The 17,819-nt window shown below is 49.1% G+C and overlaps 1 protein-coding gene across 1 annotated transcript; it reads right to left on the bottom strand.

The window, feature by feature from the left end:
- Positions 1–3,632: 3,632 nt before the first annotated feature.
- Positions 3,633–15,634, bottom strand: LOC101953121 (duodenase-1-like). Its single transcript, XM_065565414.1, has 5 exons — positions 13,281–15,634; positions 12,161–12,305; positions 10,105–10,240; positions 9,567–9,821; positions 3,633–7,863 (listed from the first exon to the last, which is right to left on the bottom strand). The coding sequence occupies exons 1-5, from the start codon at positions 13,471–13,473 to the stop codon at positions 7,717–7,719; spliced, it is 876 nt and encodes a 291-aa protein (XP_065421486.1). The 5' UTR covers positions 13,474–15,634; the 3' UTR covers positions 3,633–7,716.
- Between the last annotated feature and the right edge of the window lie 2,185 nt (positions 15,635–17,819).

Genomic DNA, 17,819 nt, shown 5'->3' with positions numbered 1-17,819 from the left:
TGCCAGCTCGAGTGCACGAGTCAGGGCCACTAGTTCAGCAAGTTGGGCAGATGTCCCAGCAGGTAAACTCTCAGCTTCCACGGTATCATGAAGAGACACAATAGCATAACCAGCCCTCCTTTGCCCATCCACAAGAGCACTACTGCCATCCGTATACCATTCCAAGTCAGCATTTGGGAGTGGCTGATCTTTTAAATCTGGGTGGCTAGAGTATTGTGTATCTATGATTTCCAGACAGTCATGTTCCTGCTTTTCTGTCTCTGGTAGCAGGGTAGCTGGATTAAGGGAGGGACAGGTTTGCAGGGTAACTTCAGGGTTCGCTAACAGTTTTGCCTGGTACCGAGCAACCCAAGCCTGTGTGAGCCAGAGATCACCCTTAGTGTCCAGCAGGGCTTGAACCATATGGGGAATATACACTTGCACAGTTCCTCCCAGTGTCAGTTTTTCAGCTTCCCCAAGCACTAGGGCAGTGGCTGCGACCGCCGTCAAGCATGCTGGCCAACCCTTTGCAACTTGATCCAGTTGTTTAGAAAAGTAGGCTACGGGACGTTTCCAGGTGCCTAGTAACTGAGTAAGCACTCCCAGGGCCATTCCTTTCCTTTCATGCACATACAGTTGGAACGGCTTAGAGAGACCCGGCAGACCCAGGGCTGGGGCTTCCATCAGCTTCCTTTTCAAGATTTTAAATGCCCTGTCTGCTTCTGGGGACCAGAAAAAGGGGTCATGAGCCGCTCCCTTAACACATTCATACAGAGGTTTAGCCCACAGTCCATATTCTGGGATCCATATTCTACAAAAGCCTGCCATGCCCAAAAATGCCCTGAGCCGTTTACGGTTACTAGGGATAGGGACTTGGCAAATAACCTCCTTTCTTTCATTTGAGAGTCTTCTCTCTCCCTGCCTGATGTGAAATCCCAGATACTGTACTTCAGAGAGTGCAATTTGAGCCTTGCTTCGACTACCCGGTATCCTCGGAGTCCAACAAAGTTCAGGAGGCTCACAGTGGCTTTGAGACAAGGGATCAGACCCACAGCAGCAATTAGCAAGTCATCTGCATATTGCAGGAGCAGGACTCTGTCTGAATTATTCCACTCCTCCAAGTCTCTGGCCAGAGCCTGGCCGAACAGAATGGGGGAATTTTTAAATCCCTGGGCCAATACTGTCCAGCAAAGCTGCTTTTTAACCCTTCTGTTGTCTTCCCACTCGAAGGAGAATATCTCCTGAGATTGGGTGTCGACTGGAATCGTGCAAAAAGCGTCTTTTAAATCTAGGACCGAGAAATGGGTATACTGTCCCCCTATAGAGGCCAGCAGTGTATACGGGTTTGGAACCAGGGGGTGCAGAGTCTTAACCTGTTCATTGACTGGAAGGAGCTGAATATGAACAGGGGTTTGATGGGTTGCCTTCCCTGGGACCCCTGATGCCCAAACAAGGGAATACACCTGGTCCTCCCACTCGCTCCACCCTGGGGCTTGCATGGCTGAGGGTTCAACTGCAAGGGTCATTATCCAAGCATTCTCAGGGGGGTAAGGTGAGAGTTATATCATCTTGAGTGAAATGCAGGGTGGCTCCTAAGCGACAAAGCAGGTCCCGTCCTAGTAGGGGTGTTGGACAATCGGGGAGATAAACCAGCTTGTGAGATACAGTTTTGTTCCCCAAGACACATTCCGCTGGGGCATATACTGGGCACTTAGTTCCTTTCCCTGTGGCACCCACCACTGTGAGGGAGTCTGCCACTGGCAGCTGAAGGGGTCGATTTACGGCGGTCCATGCTGCTCCAGAGTCTACTAAAAAGTCTATTTCTGAATTTGCCACCCACATTTTTACTCGGGGTTCCAGGGGCAGGATGGTCTGTCTCCCCTGACACCCCTAGTCTTGATCCTCTGCTGCCATCATAGGGGTACCTTCCCTTTCGGGGCACTCATTTTTCCAATGTCCCTCCTTCCGGCATATGGCACACTGGTTGTAACCCAGGCGCCTCTCCTGGGAACCGGGGCGCCCACGTCCACAACCTCTCATTCCCCGGCCCCTTTTGCCTTTCTGTGACCTTCCTTTGCCGCCGGCCTGCACCGCCACTACCATCATTTTCACTTGCCTCTTTTCCTTCTCTCCCTCTCTAAGGGTATAAGCCTTATTTGCAGTCTCCAAAATCTGAGCCATAGACATTCCCATTAAATCCTCCTTTTTCTGCAGTTTCCTTTTAATATCAGGGGCCGCACGGCTGGTGAAGATACCCTTTATAATTGCCTCAGTTGCCTGATCATCTGGGTCTGCGCAAGTACTCTGCCGGATGGTGTCCCGAATGCGCTGCAGGAAAGCCACCGGACTCTTTTGATTCCTGGATTAGCTCATAAGGCTTTGCCCAATTGTTATGTCTGACAGCCGAGTGCCGGAGGCCATACATAAGCAGTTCCTTATAGGAGTTAAGCATCCTCAAATCCCCCTCCTCATTCGGATTCCACCGGGGGTCCGCTATGGGGACAGCGACCTCAGGCAGGGGCTTGCCTTCTCTGTCCTCATTATGCCTTCTCTGTGCCTCCTCCTTAGCCTTAGCTATAACCTGATTCTGCTCCACCTCAGACAACAAGGTTCTCATCGGTATATTGCAATCATCCCACTCAGGTTTATGGCTTGCTAGACACCCTTCAAAGATTGAAATAAACCAATTTGGATTCGTTGAGAATTCCCCTGCTTCTGCCTTAAAGGCAGCTAGGTGCACTGGGTTAAAAGGAACATGAGAATACACTGGCACAATCTGGGCTGCACAATCCTGTGTTCCTGGACAGGCTACCACATTTTCAGTAATCAACGGATACAATCCCACTGAGGGGGTACTCTCTAGAGCCTGTGGGGGTGCTGGAGCCGAAGGGGACACCGATTCTGCCATTACAACTGTGGGAGGGTGCTGGGGGTTAGCAGCAGGTACTACTGAGTCCGTCCGAGTCAAATGGCACTTGTGCAAAATATCAGTCCTATTTCTTAACACCATAAACGTATACGCATAGAAATGTTCATTCCATTTACCTGTTCGCTGACAAAACAAAAGTAACTGAAGGATTGTGTTGTAATTAAGTGATCCTTCCTGTGGCCACCTTTCCTGGCACTCTAGCTGGTATTGAGGCCAGTCAACTGTACAGAATCTTTTCAATTTATTTCTAAGTATCGACTCTGACCCAAACACATCCCAATTTGCTAGGATGCATTCTAAGGGGGTACACTGTGCCACGCCAGCTGTACTCTGTCCCTCCCCCATATTCTAGCAGGCAAAAAGTCCCCACTGGACTGTTCCTACCTTATCCAAGGGTCCGGTTCCTCACCGTCGCCCCTAACTGCTTCTCCACTACTCAAGCGCGTTGCACTGTTGTGCCCTCCGGGGTCGATCACACCACGTCTCAGCCGAGGCCCCCGATGAAGTCACCGGTGCGCGCTGGGCGTCGGGCGTCACCGTAATCTGTCGGCCTCCAGGAGGGATCCGGGCAAGGCTAAATTTCAGCCTCTAGCCCCACACGTTAGGCGCCAAAACTGTTGCTGGCCTAGAGGGCCCTGAGGGGGCAACAGGGTTCGTTGCCCAGTGTGCGCCGCACCAATAGACACACCAGGGTGGAGAAGCAAACAAATTTTATTTGAGATCTCAAAGTGGTGCAGGGAGACCGGCACGTCTCAAATCAAGTACAGCACATACAAGCAAGTTTTCCCTTTTATATTCCAAGCTGTTTTCAGTAAGCCTTTTGTTCTGGTTTCTCCCTCATACCACTCCCTACCCGATAGCAGTTACAGCAGGTACATATTGTGCATGTTAGAAACATTCCCGTTCACATGCTTATCTTTGGCCTTGCAAGCTCCACGCACTAGGCCTTTCCCTCCCCCTTTGCCCCCGCATTATCACTACTGTTTCTGTTAGTGCAAGCAAAACTGCAGCTGTCTGCTAGAAAAAGCTGACCATTGAATATTCTGCTTCAGCATAGGCTGTTAGCATGTAGATAGGTGAAAGTCCACAAGATGGAGTCACTGTGGCTCACTTAGACCCAGAGCAGGAGAGTTTCATCGGCACTTATGGCCTTCCACTCCCCCGAGTTACCTGGTAGCTATGCCTAGTGATGTCAACACCCTGGTGAACACTAATCCCAAAACCCCTTGGGTCTTAAAACAAGGAGGAATTAATTATTTCCCCCTCTTTCCCCCCACCAATTCCTGGTGAGTCTAGATCAATCCTCTTGGATCTTAGAACAAGGAAAAATCAATCAGGTTCTTAAAAAGAAGGCTTTTAATTAAAGAAAAAGATAAAAATCATCTCTGTAAAATCAGGATGGAAAATAACTTTAAAGGGTAATCAAACTTAAAGAGCCCAGAGGAACCCCCTCTAGCCTTGGGTTCAAAGTTACAGCAAACAGAGGTAAACATTCTAGCAAAAGATGCATTTACAAGTTGAGAAAACAAAGATAAAACTAGCACGCCTTGCCTGGCTGTACTTACAAGTGTGAAATATGAGATACTTGTTCAGAAAGATTTGGAGAGCCTGGGTTGATGTCTGGTCCCTCTTAGTCCCAAGAGTGAACTCCCACCAAAACAAAGAGCACAAACAAAAGCCTCCCCCCACCAAGATTTGAAAGTATCTTGTCCCCTTATTGGTCCTTTGGGTCAGGTGTCAACCAGGTTACCTGAGCTTCTTAACCCTTTACAGGTAAAAGGATTTTGGAGTCTCTGGCCAGGAGGGATTTTATAGTATTGTACACAGGAGGGCTGTTCCCTTCCCTTTATAGTTATGACAGGGGGGTTGGATTGTGGGCGTTCCGGGGGTCTGTCAGGACTCAGCAGGGGAGGTGGATGTGCATAGGGGTCGGGGCAGTCAGGGGACAGGGAGTGGGGGGGTTGGTGAGGGTGGGGTCCTGGGTGGTGGTTGGGGGAGGTCTCTGGAGGACGGTGAGGGGACAGGGAGGGTTGGTGGAAGGTGGGGTCCCGGGGTTGTGGTTGGGGGAGGTCTCTGGGGAACGGTGAAGGGACAAGGAGCAGGATGGGTTGGGGATTCTGAGGGGGGCAGTCGGGGGGCAGGAAGTGGGTGGGGGTCGGATGGGGGCAGGAACAGGCTGTTTGGGAGGCACAGACTTCCCTACCCTAAAGCTCATTCAGCAGTTTGAGGCTTGCAGAAGAGCCAAGCTGTTAGCTTTTGCCTTAGGGCTGCCGTCCCTTTCACTTCTCAAATGCCAAATGATAGTCTATATTTCATTTCAGTGCCATAGGGAGAGTCGTGTCAGGGGAGGGGAGCTTCATTTCAAATTAGCCACTGGGGGAGGGATCACATGAGAAGAGCAATATCCTACACCACCTACCTCCTTCCCAACCCTACCAAGGGAGACCCCCCGCTGCATTCCCCGAGGCTTCAGAGGGGTTAATTCAGTGGTTCTCAAACTTTTGTACTGGTGACCCCTTTCACAGAGCAAACCTCTGAGTGCACCCCCCCCCTTATAAATTAAAAACACTTTTTTATATATTTAAAACTATTATAAATGCTGGAGGCAAAGTGGGGTTTGAGGTGGAAGCTGACAGCTCGCGACCCCCAGTAATAACCTTGTGATCCCCTAAGGGGTCCCAACCCCCAGTTTGAGAACCCCTGGGTTAATTTCATTTTAGCACCCTTTGTCCATTCACATGCATGTGCTATTTCACAACATAGGCTCATCCCAGATTCTGGACAAGCTCAAATGCTCAGTTCATGGAGTATGTACATAAGCTATACTGAAGACAAACCCACAGTAACCATCTCCAGTTTGTGAGGGACCCCATGGAACCAGTCTCTAGGAAACAGATAAATGCATGGAGGTTAAGTCCAGTAATGGCCATTAGCCAGGATGGGTAAGGAATGGTGTCTCTAGCCTCTGTTTGTCAGAGGGTGGATGGAGATGGATAGCAGGAGAGAGATCACTTGGTCATTACCTGTTAGGTTCACTCCCTCTGGGGCACTTGGCATTGGCCATTGTCAGTAGAGAGGATACTGGGCTGGATGGACCTTTGGTCTGACCCAGTATGGCCGTTCTTATGTTCTAACCTAAATGAACCCAAAGTTATGGAGACAGATATGAGTCAAAGAAGCCAGCAGAGCATCAGAAACGAGGACAAATCTCTGACTGGATGGGCTCAGGCGTTCGGTCACAAGCTGAGGTGGTTCAAAAGTTTTGGATATTTTTTAAGCAGAATTTTTTTATAGTTTCTTTAAACAATCAAACACAGCAAGCAGCAAATATTTGGCCACACACTTCTGAAACCCCAAACCATGTTCAGGTTTTGGCAGACTAATTTCAGCTTTTCAATTAAAAAAAACCAACAAATTTTGAAGGAAAGCAGACATTGTCCGTGATTTTTTCTGCTTTTTCAAAACCCCTAGTTTTCGATCCAAAAAAAGTTTTGATGGAAAATATTTGTCCAACTCTTTTAATGAGCTTTAGTGCCTTTTAGCACTAGCTGATACTGAGAACCAGTGATAACTTCTTTACAAGGTTTCTCAAAACTGGTTTTGTGCTGAGATGCGGAAGGTTTATTTTTCCCAGGGCCGCCCGTGGGGCGGGGAGCAAGTGGGGCAATTTGCCCTGGGTCTCGCAGGGGCCCCCACAAGAATATAGTATTGCAATTTTTTTTTCTTGAAGAGGCCCCTGAAATTGCTTTGCCCCAGGCCCCCTGAATCCTCTGGGCGGCCCTGTCATGTAATATATCATAAATAGTTAAATATTTGTGGCGTGGGGAGAGGAAAAAAGAAAAGGAAATACTGAAAACAAATAAAAGTCAGGGCTGGCTCAAAATGCGCGAAACAAAACATTCAAAATTTCAATTTTTTTCACGCAATCGTTTCAATGTTCTATTGTCATGGGCTGCTTAATTTGACTAGCTACGCTTCAGGGTGATAGGTTGGCCACCTAAGACATATGGCCCCATTCCTGCTCTCTGGTTGGATGAAAGAAAGTTTTTAAGCCACCCAATGACACACTGCAACTAGGAATTTTGATGATAAAAACCCAAAGAATGGATTAGGTATAAAAATGATCAGCATTTGTAGAGGGTCTATAAAATTCAGAATTTTTTTTACCCTCGCTCCAGAATCCCCTCAGCTGAAGTAAAACCCTGTACACATGGGGGAATTATGATAACTCAGGAGGAAAGGTTTTCACCAAATATTTTTCTTGGGGTAATGGGGCATTCAGATTGGACAGACACAAACAGAGACATGGGGACAGAAGCAAGTAAGACGCAAAGTAAAAAGCCAGGCAGAAACAAGCTGGAAGCGTAGGAATGTGGCCCTGAGAGACAGCTAAGAGAAGAAGATTTTGGGGCACAGAGAATGCTGGAGATGCAGGCTTAGGACACTGAAAAGAGTTGCTCTCTGCTGCTGTTTGATTCCAACTGTGTTCAGGGAAAGAGGACTTTGGATATTCCTTGTAAATAAAATAGATCACAGCAAAGGAAATACCAGACTCCATTGTCAATTTCTAATTCCAACCAGAACACACGTAGGGTCCCAAACATTGATTAGACACTTGGGGAGACAATATAACAAAATTTCAAACATCAATGGGGTATTTCTAGCTGCAAAGGATTTCAGGACTGAGCCATTCATAGCATTTCTCTACCACTAGAAAAAAACAAACACTCATCTAAGGAATCTTGGGGTTCCACACAGGCACATTGCCCAGTATGGCAACATTTGCCCTTTACAGGGGAGCGTCTCCTTTAACTCAGCTTCTGCAGAGTTTCTTTGATCCAGGGGATGAATTTGGAGATTCTTGTGTATATACTGGGGGGTCGCCCACGTGGATTTCCATTGGAGACGATGCCCTGGACCACCCCGTTGCACACCAGGGGCCCGCCGGAATCGCCCTGCCAATAAGGAGAACAACATCAGTGACTGACATTACCCAGCCCAGCCTGTCCTGCGGAGATCTCAGATTGCGTGTGGGGCAGGTGTTCTCTGCAGCTGAATGCCCAGCTCTTTCCACCACACAGAACAGTCCCTCTAGATGGGTGGGCAGAGAGAGAAATCTAGAGCTGGGCAGAATGATGTAACCGTGGAAAAGGCAGTTCCTACAATATTGAAATTACTTTCACCCCTGCATGGAAAGAAACATTTCAATCTGTTCACATCTCAGCATGTTTCATTTTCATTTAAAATGTTGCAATGAAACATTTTGACATTTCTGACTTAAACCTGCTTTTGGAATTTCTGTTCTGCCAAAAATGTTGAAATCTCAACTTTTCTTAGAAAACAAAGATTGGAATGTTGCTATTTCCTGTGAGATGGGAACACTGATTCTCCCTCAGCCCCAGTGCCATCCTGGCCCTATGGACGTCAATGGCAAAGCTCCCATCCACGTCTATGGGGCTAGGATTTCACCCAGGGTCCTGTCTGTTGGGTAGCCTCAGGGCTGAGTTCACCAATAAACCCTCCAGTGAAGGTGAAGAGTAGAGACGGTCATAAAATGTGGTGGTGATGGGTGAGGGGTTCCCATTTATTATTAACATTTTCCCTGGAACATTTTTAAAAAATCAAAGCCCCAAAATGTCTAGTCATGGTGCATCATTGGAGTTGTATTTCAGGGGCCTCATGCCATTATGGGAACACAGGATTGGAAGGGCCATACTGGGTCATGGAGTCCAGTTCCTGCTGTCCCAGGTAGCCCCATTGTATCATCCCATCCATAAACTTATCAAGCTCCATTTGCATCCTTGTTAGGTTATTCCCCTCCCCTCCCTAACTGCTTCCTTTGGAGGTTGTTCCAGAACCTCCCACCTCTGATGGTTAGAAACCTTCTCCTCACCTCCAGCCTCCATTTATTCCCATTTGATTTGTCCTTGACTTTAGCTTCAACAGCTCGCCTCCCTCCCTGGTGTCTGTCCCTCCGATATATTTATAGAGCAATCAGACCCCGTTCAGCCTGTGTTTTAGGCTAACCTTGCCCAGTATTTTATTCCCCTCTCATAAGACCATCTCTCCATTCCCCAGATTGTCCCACCAGCCCTTCTCGACCCCTGCTCCAGCTGAGATTCCTCTTTCTGGGACAGGGCTGCCCAGAACTCTGCACCGGATTCCAGCTGAGCTCTGCCCAGAGCCTTCTCCTCTGGCATTAAACCCTCTCTCTCTCTCTCTACTGGAGACACTTCGGCTGCTCCATCCCAGGATCGCATTGACCTTTCTCCTGGCCTTGGCCCACTGGTGGCCCATAGTCATCCTGCGATTGACAGGCACACCCCGGTCTCCCTTCCCCTCTGTTGCTTCCAGTTCATAAGCCCCCAGCTCAGAGCAGCAATTTTCTTGTTTCTTGTCCCTATGTGCATGAACTCATGTTAAATTTCAGCCCGTTTCCAACAGCACCTTGCACAAGGGCACTAACATTGAGATACCTCTCTGGAGATGTCCTAGGTGCTGGTCTCCCTGGCTGGAATGCATCTCCCATGATGCACCATGGGCTCCCTTCTTGGGGAAGTGGAGCATGGGAGGGGCACGGCCATACTGGTTTCCACCAGCTCCTTCCCCTGGAGCAGCTTGCTGTATCCCCAGTGGCTCTGGGCGGAGGGATATTTACCCGGGAGGCTGATTTATTGGCCTGAGGGCTGCCGGCGCACAGCATGGTGGTGGGGTTGTAATGCCGGTACTGCTTTCTGCACAGGCTGTCCGACACCACGTCCTGCTCTGCCTCATGCAGCCTGCTGGTGATGGTGTTCACTCCGGTCCGACCCCACCCGGTCATGCTGCACTTGGAGCCTGGGCTGACGTGGTGATTAGCCTCTGGCAGGGGGACAAGCCCCACCCACTCAGTCAGCTCTGCGTTGTGCCACAGCTACCATGGGGAGGAGAGAAAGAGAATGGACCTGGATCAGCACAGGTATAGGAGCTGGCAAAGGGCAGCACCACCTGGCCAGGGCATGGATGTGAATCCAGGGAGTCAGTGTGGGGTCACTGGGGGCAGGGTGATGGGACGGGGGTGCTACCTGCAGCAGTGTGAGGACACTGGGGGCAGGGCAATGGGATTGGGCAGTGCCTGCAGCAGTGTGAAGTCACTGAGGGTGGGGTGATGGGATGGGGGGGTTACCCTAGCAGAATGGGGTCACTGGTGGTAGTACCTTCAGCAGCATGATGTCATTGTCAAAGTTCTCATTGTTGAAGTCGGGGTGCAGAACCCAGCGACGGGCCCAGATCCGTTGCCAGTTCTTTCTTGGCTTCATGAAGTCTTGGACTCCCAGGTAGACAAAGATCTTGCTGGAAAAGCCAAGGGGAGAATACGGGGGCATTAATGTCCTTTGGACAGTGGGGTCGGGCCGTCACAGCCCCTCGAATAGGGACACCAACCCTGCACCTGGCCTGTGCAAATTTCTATCAATAGTTGTGCGACTGAGTAACAGAGACCCTCTTATGCACCTATATGTGGATGGACTTCCTCCTTCTCCCCTCTGGTTGGCTAAAGAGACCCCAAAAGACTTTCCAATGGACTGTTCTCCTATGCAGGGTGACCCATCGTCCAGTTCTTCTCTCCACAATTCAAAAAGGATGTTGATAAATTGGGGAGGGGTCAGAGAAGAGCCACGAGAAGGGTCAAAAGATTGGAAAGCCTGACTTATACTGAGAAACTCAAGATCAATTGGTTTCTTATTCAGAGGGACTATAAAGGATTCTGTTTGTTTTTCTTTCTCAATTATTGTTTCTGATATGAATTATTAACAGGGACTGTAACTCACCATTGGGAGAATTTAAAAGGTCATCATGGATTCTCCATCACTGACAACTTTTAAACAAGGTTGGATTTTTTAAAGAACTGCTGTAGATCAAAAGGAACTATTTGGGGGACGTTCTCTGGTCTGTCTTATACAGGAGGTCACACAAGATGATCACAAAGATCTTGGGATCTCTGAATCATTGAACAGCATATGGCAGAAGAAGGAAAATACCCATGGGAAGGTCTAAGGACCTTACCTGGGTGTAACTTTGAAATATTAAAAGAAATTTCTTAAAGTGGGGGAATCCCAGATGCCTAGGCTGGGCAGTATCAGAAATAATGTCACTGGAGTGAATGAAACATACAAATAAGAAAAGGATCAAACAATATTTTATGCACCGTTGCCATCTACTGGGTATGGATGGAAGTAGGAATAAGCCCAGATCTGCAGATGACCCTGGAGAGAGAGGTCATTATGTGGGATGAAGAGCTTGCTGAGTGCATCAGAGAAGATGTTGAAGTCCAGAAGGGTTCCCGGATGCTTAGCCCAGCACCTCTGCACAGCCCCTTCCCTTGTGAGACTTCATGGCAGAGATTGAATCTCTTCATCTTTCTTTAATCTCAATATCTGGGTTTTCCCCTGTTGTCTCTGCTCTCGGCCTAGAGAGACCTCAAGGAACCATAACTTGGATTTTAACTAAGCCAGGCTCTGTGCCTGTTTCTCCATCGTCAGTCAAAGTCAAAGGCCTACAACAACCTCCAACGATAACTTGAGGCGACTGCTTTTGATGCTTTAAACTAGTGCCCCCCCTCCAAACTAGAACTAGCAGGGACCAAATTCATAGAGCGCCATAAGGCAAAGGGCAAAGTTAGTGCTTGGAGAGTTAATGAGAGTGTGAGAAACGTGCTGCAGACACGAAGGAATTGATGGCTGATCGGAAGTGAATGTAGCAGGAAACCCTGGGGATTGGATCAGTCTCTGGTACAACAGCTGGGCCCCAGCACTGATCTATATCCATTGTGGACAAGGTTGTTCTGTTCAGTAGGGCTCAGATCCCCAAAGGCAATCAGGGGATTTCTTGATCGGTTAAGAGCAGCCAGGTGTCTGGGTTTGTGAAGTGATGGCCAAAGGGAAAGACCTGAGAAGAAGTTACATTTCAGCTGAGTGAAGGGACTCAATCACAGGGGTTTGAATACAAATGGCAGCTGGGATATTCACCATCCTAGTTTGATGGGTTTGGGCTTCAAAATCAAACAGGCACCCAGGGAAATTTGTAATTTTCACATCCCATAAACACTTTGGGGCAACATATTTCCAGCTCCGATCCCGCCCCAGGGTGGGGGACTGGCTCGCGTGGTGGATGGGGAATAGGACAGGGCCTTTCCCCTCTAGGGGTGCCAGCCCCGATCCAGCCCCAGGGCCGGGGACCGTCTGGCTCAGAGGTGATGGATGGCGCATTTCTTACCCCAGGTTGCAGTTACAATGAGCCGCAGACACCACCACGTCCTCCTGGATCAGGAACCCTCCGCAGCTTCCCGTTGACCCGGTTTGCACGTAGGCCATGTAGGGTGTGGAGCCAAGCGGGGCTTCCTGGCCCCTGATGACCCGAGCTGGAGAGAGAGAGAGGGAGGGGTTCAAAAGGGAGTCTGGAGTGTGGGACCAAGAGCCCAGTGCAACCTAGACCCTAATCCCTCACCCCCACCCCCTGCTGGCCTGGATCAGCCCCTTGTCCCCCTTTCATTCCCCCAGCCCAGCCTCCCCCTGGATCATCTCCCCAGCCTGCTCTCTACCCAAACATATATGCATTGTAATCCACATATTCCCATGTGGACCTGTGCATCCATCCATCCCTTATCCTGTACACAACCATCCATTCATCTGCCTGTGGGGCCACCCCCTGGCCATCTCCCCACTCAGAGAACTAGGCCAGGGATTCCCAGCACTCCCCGGCCCCATTGTCCTCTCTCCTGACACCTGCCTGAGTTTGACAGCTAATTCTCACCCCTGCCCCTAGTGTGGGCTGCGCTGCCCATGGGCCCCAGTCTCCCCGATCTCACCACTAGAACCAGGCAAAGTTTTCTAAGCAATTGGCAAATTTGCCAAAAAATGCAACTTTGGGGTGTAAAGAGAACCTGTGAATTCCTGTGGAATTCTGAGGATTTATTTTCACTACAAAAAGGGAATTTTTTTTCTGGAAAAAGTTGGAAACTTTAGTTCTGGGCACTGGGAAACAAATCCTTTTTGTTTTGAAATGTTTCATTGAGAAATGGACTGAATCATTTTTTAAAACAGTGGGAAAACCCCCCCTAAAGCAACCTGAAATCAAATAAAAAAAACACCCCCCAAATTTTGTTGGGATTGAAGTAAGCACCTGAAAGCAAATGAAAAAGAAAAAAACAATTGGTTCTGGATCAACTTTTTCAGTGAGAAAAAACAAATAAAATCATTTTTTTGGGTTGAACCCAATTTCTCCCCAGATTTTATATTTCAGCCCCTGAACCAAAAACTCAGCAACTTGCTCAGCTCCACTCTCACCGGGAGCCCCCCGGGGCTGGGAAATCAGCCAGTCACTCAGCTCCACTCACCAGTGTGAAGACTCGGGGGCAGGAGAAAGGCCGCGGCGAATGGGAGAAAGGCCGTGGAGAGCAGCAGCAGCAGCATCCTTGGTTCAAATCCAGGGGCTGGGACTGGTGGGTCTGTCTCAGCCCTGGGGTTTATATAGAGCAGGTGGTGGAGGGGCGACCCTGGGAAGAGGTGACCCAGGCAGTGCAGGGTCATGTACCCAGCTACCAAGAAATTCACCAGCAGTAATGTGTCAGGGGTGGAGATTCCCCAAGAGGAAATGCCCACATCGGGGGGGTGTTCCTTCCTGCACTGGTTCCCTCCCTGCCGTTGGCTGTGGCCATGGATAACGGTGCCTCCTTCCTGCCCCGGCTGGGACAGAGCCAGCGCTGAGGCCTCCCAGCCGCACAGGGCAGATTCCCCCCGGTCTGTTCTGCCCCTGGATACCTGGATCCATAGATGTTTGTGCCCTCCTGAGTGAAACCAGCCAGAGAACCTCGCCCAGCTCCCCCGGACTGAGCCCGGTCACTGGTGTTTGACGAACGCCTCTTCCAGCAAGGCAGCCAGGCTGGTTCTGATGCCACCTGGAAAAGGAGAAACCCTCCTGCTCTGGGGAGATGGTTTCCATGGTGAATCCCCCTCCCTGTCCCACACTGGGGCCTCCTTTCCCTTTGGATTTGATCAGGCTCCAGCTTCCCCCGCTAGATCTCGCTCTGCCTTTCCCTGCTGGATTGAAGAGCCCCCAGCACCCGGCTTTGTCTCCCCGCGAAGGTCCTTGTGCCCTGAGCACAGGTACCTCGCCACGACTTGTGGAGAAGCCAAACAGAGCGAGCACTTTCAGTCTCTCCCTGCCAGGTGTTTTCTCCAGCACTCCAATCATTTGCCTGGCCCCGTCGTGCCCCGTCTCCAGTTTGCCGCCAGCCCTTTTAAAGTGCACCCCAGAACTGGGCGCAGGATCCCAGGATCCCCCAGGAAACACCCCTGGCTCCTGCTCACCATGGCCCTGTTTACATGGCCAAGGAGGGCACTAGCCTCTTGTGCCACAGCATCACACGGGGATTTGGGGGTGGGGGTGGGGGGTTGTTGGGTGGAAATAACATTTGGCTGGAGAATTCCGCACTAGTTGGGATGGGAGAGAAGCTGCTTTAGGAAGGATCTTGGTTCTTTTGAGTTTCGGTTTGGGGCACCCCGGAGATGCCGAAGGCAGCATTAAAATCCCTCAGCAACCTCTGCCTCCAAGAGAAACCATAGGGCCAGGTCTTAAGTTATGCTTAGCCCCCAAAGGTGGACTGGGGTCTCAGAAGCAGTCCACATCAGGCTGCTGAAGAGGTATTTCAAAGTCACAACAGATTTGCCACAGATGATCATCATCTATTGGAGCTTGCAGGCCAGAATCTATCTAAAGAGATCTCTGAGCCATTAGTGGTTATCTCTGAGAACTCATGGGCAATGGGAAAGATCCCAGAAGACTGGAAAAGGGCAAAGATAGTATCGGTCTATAAAAAGGGGAATAAGGGCAATCCAGAGAATTATAAGACAGTCATCTATATTTTGGTACCTGGAAAGAGAATGAAGCAAATAATCCAACACTCAGATCTCCACCCTTCAAGGTTTTTAAGGCCCGACTCGAGAAAGCCCTGGCTGGGATGATATAATTGGGTTTGGTCCTGCTTTGAGCAGGGGGTTGGACTAGATGACCTCCTGAGGTCCTTTCCAACACTGATATTCTATGATTGTAAGCACCTAAAAGAAAAGAAGGTGATAAGTAGGAGTTAAATAGATTTCTCAAGAACAAATCATTTCTAACTAACCTAGTCTCCCTTGACAGGGTAACAAGCCTAGTTGATAGGTGGGGACCAGTAGATGTGATTTCTCTCCAGTTTAGTAAAGCTTTTGATACTGTCTCCTATGACCTTTTCATAAACAAACTAGGGAAATGTAGCCTAGATGAACCTGCTATAAGGTGGGTGCACAACTGGTTGGAAACTGTTCCCAGGTTATCAGTGGTTCACAGCCAAGCAGGAAGGGCATATTAGGTGGGGTCCCGCAGGGATCTGTCCTGGGTCAGGTTCAATTCAATAACTTCATAAATGATTTAGATAATGGCATAGAGAGTACACTGGTAAAGTATGCAGATGATACCAAGCTGGGAGGGGTTGCGAGTGGTTTGGAGGACAGGATTAGAATTCAAAATGATCTTGACAAACTGCAGAGATGGTCTGAAATAAATAGGACACAATTCAATAAGGACAAATGCAAATAATTGTACTTAGGAAGGAACAATCCGTTGCACACATACAAAATGGGATATGACTGCCTGGGGAGGAGTTCTGCAGAAAAATATCTGGGGTCATAGTGGACCACAAATTAAATATGAGCCAACAATGGATGTCATTCTGGGATGTATTAGCGGGAGTGTTGTAAGCAAGACACGAGAAGTCATTCTTCTGCTCTACTCAGCACTGATTAGTCCTCAACTGGAATATTGTGTCCAGCTGAGGGCCCCGCACTTCAGGAAAGAAGTGGAGAAATTGGAGAAAGTCCAGAGGAGAGCAACAAAAATGATTAAAGGACTAGAACACATGGTCTATGAGGGAAGATTGAAGTCTTCAAATACCTAAAAGATTATTATGAATAGGAGGGTGATAAATTGTTCTCCTTTACCGCTGAGGACAGGAAACAATGGGCTTAAATTGAAGCAAGGGAGATTTAGGTTGGACATTAGGAAAAAATTCCTGAATTGCTAAATTGCCTAGGGAGGTTGTGGAATCTCCATCTCTTAAGGCTGATTCCCCACTTTGAGTGCAGAAGTTGGGGGCCCACAAGGATTTTAAAAATGAATACTGGCCACTCCAGGCTTGTATTAAACTCCCAGGGTTACAACTTTTCTCTGACCTTAGATGGGTAGATGCTGCCATCACCCAAGTGCAAAAACCCCGTTGAGAACCCAGGAAGGTGCATGTGGCTGGCCTCTCACCGCAGTGCCCCCTTGGGGCAGAGGTAGGATGGGGTGTCAGCACCTCACCACTCTATAGTCCTTGTGGCCGCCCCTCTGCGGGCGGTCTGTTACGGCCTTTCATCCTTCCTCTCCCTACACCTCCCCTATCTGGCGTGGTAGCACGGCCTAGTGGCTAGAGTCCATATAAACCCCCTCACAAGTGGGGTAGCACAGCCTAGCAGCCAGAGTCCATATAAACACCCTCACAAGTGGGGTAGCACAGCCTAGCAGCCAGAGTCCATCAAAAATCCCTCACAGTTTGGGGGTGAGGAGGTAGGGGGGACTCAGGCCTGCCCTCTCCACCAAGCCCCAACCCAGGACCCTGATAGCAAGTTTTCCTTGCCACTCACTCGGCAGGGATCCACCCGCAACACGCCGAGCATCAATACAGCTTTAATGCCATTTATCCTTATAGTTCCCCTGGGTCACTTCCTACTGTGAATCTCAGTTCCTCTATGGCAGGGGGTCCTCCGTTCAGTTCCTCCCCAGAGACGCCCTCCGTCGGGGTCCCAGGTAGTGCTTCAGCTTGGCTGCCTCCCGGGTCTTGGCTCGCAGGCCCTCCCTCTGCAGGAGCTAGCAGCATACATCCTTCTCCTCCAGCAGTCAGCCCAGACTCAGCTGATCTGCAGGCTTTTATATCTGTGCTCCAGTTAGAGCATGCCCAGCAGAGCTTCCGGGGTGTGGCTTCCTCTGCTAGGAGAGACAGGTTAACCCCTGCTGTACCAGTGCGGGGCCGCTCTGCCCCGTCACAGCGCACTTAAGAATTCCTTCCTGTGGGGTAGCCCTTTCTCCCCCCACCCTGGGGAAGAGCTGAGAAAGAAAACAAAGGAAACCAGCTGTTGCCACCAGCTAATTAAACAACATGTGCACAAACCTCTTAGGACACAAAATCCAATTCTGTTCTTAAAAAAGCAAAAAGAAAGAAAATACATTTGAAAACTCAGGCTATTGCTAGATTTTAAAAATACACTTACAAGAATTAAGCATCAAGAATAACCTTCTTGAGGTCCAGCTTAAAGGTTACAAGCAAAACAAAAGCATTTGGGGTTAGCACAGCGGAGTCCACAAGCCATAAAGAAATAAAAAGAAATTAACCCAATCACGTCTTCCTAGACATTTCCTGATCTACTTACATATCTGGGGGTTTCAAGTGAGTAGTTTCTAGGTATGATTCAGATGATTTTTCATACCTGGACTCAAGCTTTTTACGGCATAGTTCCAGTCCTGTTTGTGCTTCTCCCTCAGAACAACAACGGACAAAGGGGAAGTTTTTTCCCAATTTGAAAAATGTTCTAGCCTTCCCATTGGCTCTTTTGGTCAGGTGCCCACTCCCTTCCTTTTACCTATGCAGGGAGACTTTTTAACCCTTTACAGGTAAAGCATGTAGAGAACAACTACTAAGGGGGATTTTATAGCTGACTGGCTGGCAGGATGTCCATAAAAGGGAGCTAACCCTCCTCCCCTTTCATTTATCACACCATCACTGGAGAGTTTTAAGAGCAGGTTAGAAAACACCTGTCAGGGATGGTCTTCTTGATAATACTTAGTCCTGCCATGAGTGCAG

This window comes from Chrysemys picta, chromosome 13, assembly GCF_011386835.1.
Source record: "Chrysemys picta bellii isolate R12L10 chromosome 13, ASM1138683v2, whole genome shotgun sequence".
Taxonomy (NCBI): Eukaryota; Metazoa; Chordata; order Testudines; family Emydidae; genus Chrysemys; species Chrysemys picta.
Note: the sequence above shows the minus strand (reverse complement) of the source record. Positions and strands in the feature narration are given on the sequence as shown.